The sequence below is a fragment of the Dendroctonus ponderosae genome, unplaced genomic scaffold, assembly GCF_020466585.1.
Source record: "Dendroctonus ponderosae isolate FM_Combo_2020 unplaced genomic scaffold, Dpon_F_20191213v2 Dpon_F_20191213_9, whole genome shotgun sequence".
Lineage (NCBI taxonomy): Eukaryota > Metazoa > Arthropoda > Insecta > Coleoptera > Curculionidae > Dendroctonus > Dendroctonus ponderosae.
Genome location: NW_026019116.1, coordinates 5,906,984 through 5,914,785, shown reverse-complemented (window position 1 = coordinate 5,914,785; position 7,802 = coordinate 5,906,984). Strand labels below are relative to the sequence as shown.

Genomic DNA, 7,802 nt, shown 5'->3' with positions numbered 1-7,802 from the left:
TTTTTTTTTTAGTTGCAAAATCCACTTGAACATTACGCTGCTTTCTTCGAAGTTTCTCAAGAACCATTCGAGCCAGAGAATTCGTTTTGGCATCATTGGATAGATAATTGAAGGGGGGGGGGAGCATGACTCCCATGCCCCCCACTCTGGACCCGCCCTTGTCTTCAGGCAACTTTCTGAACGAGCTTGTGATTTTTAAAGCTCCCCGTCCAAGCTTTGGCTAAAATTCCTCGTATTTAAAATTGGTTGGAGCCACACTCATAGAGAAGCCAGAGAGGCACGTAGCTGATCAGGCTGCAGGCATTTAACCAATGCCTTCATCCCATTCACGCAACAAACTAATTAAACCCGAGCGTTACGCAACGCACCTTTGCCGACTTGGACGGATTTGAGAAAAAAATTGTTTATATTGTACCGTACTGTAGTGAGGCGATTTGTTTGAGTGAACGAGATAAATGAGCTCATTCATCTTGAAACTTCGAGCTGTCCGAAGACGATCCATCTAAGCAAACGGTCGAGTAGAAAGTGGAGTAACTGACTGATTCTCTTCGGTGCTGATTAATTATGACCAATTGGGAAAAAATATTGAACCCCACTATGAATTGATCGAGGCGGTAACAAGCAGGACAAACAAAGGGAGTGAAACTGGTGCTCCCTTTGCCACAATTACAGGCGCGAACATGTGTAAGGCCGTGTAATTGTAATCCCTGTAAAAGGATCAAATCCTTTTCGCCCATCTGTTGTGCGGCCGGATTTTCCTTTCCTACCCGCCCTGTATGCATAATTTCCATGTTTCTTCTGTGGGATTAATGCGGGAGTAAATCGAAGAAATCTTCAGCTGTTGAGTCAACGCGCTCTAAACCCTGTGAAGCGAAGATTTCGGACGAATTCAATCAAGTGTTTCATTGCGATTCAATTCGAGAAAGAAACAACCTGGGAAACTCAATTTAGTGCTTTGCTTTCACCCATTTCGAACGGGAAAACAAGCGAAACTTTCCCCCCAATTTGAACCCGGAGGGATCGAAGGCGACTTTGTATTCAGCTCTTTTTCCCCGAAGTTTCCTATTTTGGGTCCGAACTAGGCGCCCACTTGAATAAATGCTCTAGAGTTTTAGGAATGGAAATTAACACTGAAAGGGATGCTTAAATTGGGCGCTTAAGGATCCCAGCCCCTGGAAACCCCTACCACGAATAGCTTAGCAAAAAATAATTTGTTTAAATTTTTTAATTTGGAAAAAAGCCCAAAATCTAAATGGTGCGGCCAGGATCACACGCAACGTTTTGCTGGTTAAAAAAAATTGGAAAAACTGAACAAATTCTGCCTTTTGCCAGCTTAGTGAATAGCCGTCTCCAAGTGGATGGTTTTTCGCAACTGTGCGCTCTTCGTTAAAAATTCACATCTTCCAAACTGAGACACGCAGAGTCTCGCAATTTTCACAATAATTAGACGACACCTCAATGTACACCCAGTGAAAATTTTATGGAAATCGCCTAAACATCTGCATTTTGCGAGCTTAGTGAATGTCGGTCTCAAAATAGAGCCTTTAACCGAACTGCGCTCTCTCACTGAAAAGTTCAAATCTTCGAAACTGAAGCAAGCGGACTCTTGAAATTGTTACGATCGTTCACGAACATTCCATTCTGAAGATAGGGAGAATTTTATAAGAATCCCCTTGATTCGGGCCTTTGGATAGCTTAGTGAAAATTGGTCTCAAAAAGGATAATTTTTCGCAATTGCGCCCTCTTCTTTAAAAATTTCTAGCTTGCCAACCAGAAGAAGGAGGGACCTGAAATTTTCACTGTCTTTAGAACACGCTTGCCGCAAACTCGAGGGAAATTTTCATGGAGCTGGCTGGAAATCCTGCTTTTTGACAATGTAGCAAAATATCGGTCTCAAAACAGATGCATTTTCGAAACTGCGCTCTCTCGTTTAAAAATTGRAATATTCCAAAATCAAGCAGGCATGCTTCTGAAATTTTTTCAGTCTTGARCCAAAGCTCCACTGTRAAGTTGATGAAAATTTCATAAGAATCGTCCTAATTTCTACCCTTTGCTCGGTTACTGGAAATCGGTCTCAAAATAGCTGACTTTTCGCATTTGCGYCCTCCTTCAAACATTCCTAGTTTCCTAACTAAAACAAGTAGGGACTTGAAATTTTCTACTGTCTTTAGAACACACTTTCCCTGAACCATAGTRAAWRTTTTATTAAAATTACCGGAAATTCCGTTTTGTGACARTTTAAGAAATATCGGTCTCAAAATGTATGGTTTTACGCAACTGTGCTCTTTCGTTTAAAAATTCAAATCTTCCAAAATGAGGCATGGAGGCTCCTGAAATTTTTCCAGTCTTTAAACGACACTCCACTCTAAAGATGGTAAAAGTTTCAYAAAAATYKCCCWAATTTCTGCRTTTTGCTCGYTTASTGGATATMGGWCTSAAAATGRCTGATTTTTTGCAATTGCGCYCTCTTCKTTAAAAATTTGYAGCTTRCAAACCAGAAGAARGCGGGAGCTGAAATTTTCACTGTATRTAGAAAACACWWCAGGCAACGAATTYGAGGGAAAATTTTATAGAGGTGGCTGGAAATCCTGCTTTTTGACAAAATAACAWAATATCGGCCTCAAAATAGATGATTTTACAAAACTGCGCTCTCTCGTTTAAAAATTGAAATCTTTCAAAATAAAACAGGCACGCTTCTGAAATTTTTCCAGTCTTGAACCAAAACTCCACTGTAAAAATGCTGAAAATTTCATAAGAATCGCCCTAATTTCTACCTTTTGCTCGCTTACTAAACATCGGTATCAAAATAGCTGATTTTTCGCATTTGCGCCTTCTTCTTTAAAAATTCCTAGTTTTCTAACTAAAACAAGTAGGGACTTGAAATGTTCTACTGTTTTTAGGACGCACTTTCCCTGAACAAGAGTGAAAATTTTATGAAAGCGCAAAATCTAAATGGGTTGGCCAGGATCCCTCACGGTAAAAGTAATGCTAAACTTACCGAAAGCAGTATTATACCACCTGAAAAACAAGAAAAAATATGCTTATTTATATTACATAAACTTAGTCAAAAACCCAGTGATTTTATTGGAAGGACAAGGAAATAGGAAACTGAATAAATCGCTTAAATCGCACCAACGTCTGATTTTTGCCAACGGTCTGAAGAATGGGTCAAAAATTCGTTGAATTCGGCGCTCACAGCCCGCGCAAAAAATAAAAACGCGGAACAGTCCACAGTGTACCTCTGTGATCTGTGGAACTGTCAGTACATGTGAGTTCCCAGGCCCTGGCTCTAACCTCGAATTTTACATAACAATCGCCCGGCAAAAAACATTGTTTTACCTTCACTATGGAGGTAGGTTGAAGAATGGGTCAAAAATCTGTTGAATTCGGGGCTCACGGCCCGCGCAAAAAATAAAATCGTAGAACTGTCCACAGATCACCGAGTACCTCTGTGATATGTGGAACTGTCATTACATGAGAGTCCCCAAGCCCTGGCTCTAACCTCGAATTTTACATAACAATCGCCGGGCGAAAAACATTGTTTTACCATCACAGTGTAATAGTTAATCATTGGAAATGACTTTCATTAATTCAGACGAAAAGCCACCAGCTGATAGTGAAGGAAAACCGTCCACGTCCAGTTCGCACGGTTCAAGTGAGTGGGGTTACGACCTGTACCCGGAACGTCGGGGGGCGAAGCCCCAAGCATCCTTCACCGATGTGTTGCTGGGCAGAAAGGGCCGGGAGAGTTACCGGAAAATCGACTGCGAAAGGAGCGTGTACAGGTGCATTAAAACGAGCCCGCTTGTCCGACTGATGGTGGGCGCTTTGAAGTCTGCAGGCTGCGCCATAGATATCCGGCGGCATATCAGCTGTGAGGAGTGCGCCCCCGAAGTGAGCGGCGGTTACGACCCGATCCTAAACCAGGTACTTTGGCCCCTAAGTGCCCATTAACCGAGTACTGTAAGTCTGCCCTTAGGTTGTGATATGCCACAATAACACCTACAGAGAGGGAATGGTCCAGGGAGTGCTGACCCACGAGTTTATTCACATGTTCGACTATTGCCAGAACAATTTGGACTTTAAAAACCTCGACCATTTGGCCTGTACTGAAATCAGAGCGGCCAATTTGGCGCATTGCAGTTTCGTGTCCGCTTGGTTGAATGGGGACACGTCGGTGTTCCGGTTTAAGCAAACGCATCAGGATTGTGTGAAAAGTAAGGCTTTGAGCTCGATTATGGCAGCGAGGAATATCACGACAGATCAGGCAGTTGATGCGATTGAACGCGTCTTCACCAAGTGCTACAATGACTTGGAACCGATTGGGCGAAGGATCAGGAGGAACAGTTTGGATATGCACAGGGCGTTTGAGGAGGGATTTTACTTTGGGTACGACGATCAAATGAAGTAGCAAAACGACCAGTTGAGTGATCAATGAGAGTGCGAAATCATTAGAGTTCTAGTCGGTACAGTGTGGCATTTATTGGCTGAGAGTAGTTGGAAGAGTAAATGGCGGTTTTTTCCAGTAAAAAGGCAAATTCCCCGAGTTTCCCGCAGTCCTTCCTTAAGTCCTCGCGTTGTCCATCCAGCCATTGACGTCGGTTTGGTGAATGAGCCGTGGTTCTGAGCGGCAGAAAAGTGATTGTTTCCAGCAAACGCCACCAAAGAAACCGGTTCGTAAAAGGTGAACATATTTTTAAGATATTACGTCGTTAATGCGGGCCTAGAGAACTTGTTTCGACGCTGCCAGCAGAGGAAATCAGTCATTAAGCATCATCTGGCTCGAGGGTGAATTTTCCTTTTAGGCCACTTTTGCACAACAAATTCCAGACCAGTTTCTTAGTTAGAATGCACTTGAATCTCGGGTGCGTTTAACTTGCACTAGATCCTGATTTTGCGATTGATTGATTGATTGCCTACTGCCCAAACGCGTCTAAAGACGAACCTTTTCCATGCTATTGCGCTCCTTGAGTCACTATTTCTACCGATTTCGTGGTCTTTTAGCATCAAAACGGTGGCACTGCCAAGTCATTCTGAGGTGGGGACCCCAAAAGCGCGCTCATTAAAAAAGGTTAAGCTTGAAAGGTTTACAGAAAGTCCCAAAAATCTTAGTGCGATCCTCATATTTTTTCTGCTGAGTCTAAAAAGGAACGTTCGCAGCCAAAAGCGCGCTCTCCTGGGTCCATACAACGCGAATAAAACACTGCGTTCTCCTTTGACCAGTTTATTTGTGACGAAGTCAAAGTATATATGTATTATATCACATTTAGGTACAGTTAAACGGTAATCAATATTACACATTATGATTGATATTTCAATTGACATAGAGCATAGGCTGTAACTGTACAGAAAAATGTGCAAATACAGGATGATTTTTGTGCGATTTGATTCCAGTGTGAGGATTTCAGAATGAAATCGAACCGAAGCCGGGTGTTTAGGTTTAGTTAAAGGATGCTTAGGGAATGAAACACTCACCGAAAGCCATTTAAACACGCGCGGTTTTGCCAGTAGCTTCACATGGCTGCAGACAATTATTGTTATAAGCCTAATTAATTACATTTATTTAGATATTTTTTTATAATCCATTTTCGTCGCAAGTTGTTGCTCGGTTATGAATTAACTGCTTGAGGGTAAACGATGCATTGTGCGAATGGGGGCAAAAACGTGCTTGCAATGTCATGCATAACCGATAACAACCCAATGTAGGTCCTATAGTACAAGATATACATATAATATTTAAAAAGCGCCTATTACATATATATTTTGATTGTAAAATAACACCCTGTAGAATTTACGTAAGCCAGGTTGTTTTTCTTTTGACGGATATGCAATTCGGTATTTTGATAATGGTTTTGAGATCGAAACGTTCATTTATTGACTTTCATAGGGATTCAGTTTCGTGTAAAATTCATTTGATTTGATTCATTGTTGGATTCAAGGATTGTCTATACTGACGAACGTGGTTGCCTCTAAATGAGTCAAAGCGTGGGGGATTTATCTCTAAAAGCACAATAGTTAACAATCTTAACAATATAAAATGTGTAGATATTGTTTAACGATATTTAACTTACAATAAGCAAATTCTCTGTTCCGTACATGCTTGGCCAGAGTCTTTGGGTTCCCAAACCACTGCCTGCTCGTGTTTGTCGCCGGACAGTCGGCAACCCACATTACGTCTGCCTGCTATTTGGCAGGCAGTGGCCTGAAATGGCAAAGCTTTCGGCCAAACCCGCTGTATATCAGCAGATTTTCAACAAAGGCTACCGAGTATTATCTGCATATTAAATGAAGAAAAAACGATGTTTAGTGCTAATTTTAACCGAGTGAAACACAGACAGGTAGAAAATTGATGGGTCGAAAGGCCTCAGATAGTTGCTTGCAACTGGTGAGTTTCAAAGCGTCCCGAATAGTCAATAGTTGGTTGATAAATGCTGGAAGAAACTCGCGAGGAAAACTTAAAAACTGGAACAGCGCGAGACTTAGACTAACCATCCAATGAGAACGGATCCGAAAACGTATATACAAAATGGGCGTAAACAGTCAGTGCAAGAATAATTGATACCTAGTGAAGAATGATCATCATCAGTGTCAAATGTGACATACTTTTCGTAGAAAAAATAGAACTAGCACTCGTAATCTTTTAGAGTAGTGAAAGAGTACAAAAACTATGTAGAGCCACTCGAATCGGGAGCCTCTAAATGGTCCGGTTTAAAGGCTCCGATTGCCAAATATTTAAAGTTATATTATAGCTTAGAGTTACCCCGCTTTGCTTTACTTGATGGCCATCCGCTGTCGCTGTTTCCTCAGGAATTCCGCCGCCATTCGGTCAGCGGGGCGCGATTCCAGAATCTGCAGCACTGGATGATCTACACAAAGAAACACAAACAACAACTTCCAAATAAATGCTGCCGATTTTACGCACTTTTCTGGTGCTGCTGCATCAGAACCAACTCGACCGGCTTCAACCCATGGAAATTATCAGCCGACGAGTTCTCAGCTACGCCAGAAATAGAGGCCAGCGCTAGAAAGGCTTCGCCTGCAAAGTCGTTGGCTGTTAGGACATCATGGTCCATTACGGTGAAGGCGACCATCGCACTGGGTGACCTGCCAAGCGGAGCTACTGATGAAAAAATCCTGCTGGAAAACTTCATCTACTGCCGTACTTGCACTGTTCCAATGTGACGCTGAACTCGAAACATTCATCGAAAATCGGATGCAGCGTCTTCTTATGCACGTTGGTCTGCTGCTCGTTGCAGTGCGGAAAAGTGCGCTTCGGAAGCAGCTCAATGATGACAAAGGGGTCACTAAATCCGTTCGGATCCAGAGGAATTATGTCGCGCGCATGCAGCACCTGGAACAACGCGAATAGGATTTTGCCAAGCAAACCCACCAGAACCCACTTCGACGCATAGGGAATCATGATTGAAGTAGGCCCTGACCGCTAGGTTCCCGTAGGGGCTGCTAGTGATGCTGTACTGCTCCTGCAGCCTCTGCCCATAAAACACCTCGATCAGCTTCTCGGTTTCGGTGCGATGGTACTGAAGCTGGCGCTCGATCAAGGAGAAGGTGGCTGAGTGCAGCTGCTCGGTGGTCAGTCCTTGGCCCTCAGCATGGAAGAAATCTACCATCAGTTCCAGGGCGGAGTGCAGTCTTTCATGGAACATGGCAGGCAGGTCTTCGTTAGTGGCGCCACTGTCCATCTGATGGTTTAACTCTGCTAATGTGTACTCCCATACCTGGAAATTCACACTGGACTACTGGAAAGTTTCCTTATGAGGAGTCAACTGGATCCCGATTATTCC

At 42.9% G+C, this 7,802-nt stretch overlaps 2 protein-coding genes across 5 annotated transcripts in view; one reads left to right on the top strand and one right to left on the bottom strand.

Moving 5' to 3' along the window:
- The first annotated feature begins 3,452 nt into the window (after positions 1–3,452).
- LOC109542308 (mitochondrial inner membrane protease ATP23 homolog) lies at positions 3,453–5,221 on the top strand. 2 transcript variants are annotated; one of them, XR_007282312.1, is made up of 3 exons: positions 3,453–3,927; positions 3,980–4,466; positions 4,527–5,221. XR_007282312.1 is itself a non-coding variant. In XM_019911482.2 (2 exons), the coding sequence occupies exons 1-2, from the start codon at positions 3,577–3,579 to the stop codon at positions 4,409–4,411; spliced, it is 783 nt and encodes a 260-aa protein (XP_019767041.2). In that variant the 5' UTR covers positions 3,453–3,576; the 3' UTR covers positions 4,412–4,532. The 2 variants fall into 2 exon arrangements, 1 of the variants encoding a protein (XP_019767041.2); XM_019911482.2 differs by having other exon boundaries at positions 3,980–4,532.
- Positions 5,209–7,802, bottom strand: part of LOC109542307 (BAI1-associated protein 3) — a 33,902-nt gene continuing 31,308 nt past the window's right edge. The window contains exons 18-22 of one of the 3 annotated variants that reach the window (XR_007282311.1): positions 7,401–7,736; positions 7,164–7,351; positions 6,923–7,104; positions 6,072–6,866; positions 5,209–6,000 (exon numbers count right to left, since the gene is read on the bottom strand). Coding sequence is in view for 2 of the 3 variants with exons in the window: in XM_048669837.1 (XP_048525794.1) it covers positions 6,772–6,866; positions 6,923–7,104; positions 7,164–7,351; positions 7,401–7,736 (801 nt within the window). In the remaining variant the exon portion in view is untranslated. Of the gene's footprint in view, positions 6,867–6,922; positions 7,105–7,163; positions 7,352–7,400; positions 7,737–7,802 lie in introns of all 3 variants that reach the window. The other 2 variants (XM_048669837.1, XM_019911481.2) reach the window with 2 other exon arrangements.

Coding starts and splice junctions, on each gene's coding strand:
- LOC109542308 (XM_019911482.2), top strand. CDS start 3,577: ATGACTTTCATTAATTCAGACGAAAAGCCACCAGCTGATAGTGAAGGA. Junction 3,928..3,979: donor ACGACCCGATCCTAAACCAG/GTACTTTGGCCC, acceptor GTCTGCCCTTAG/GTTGTGATATGCCACAATAA.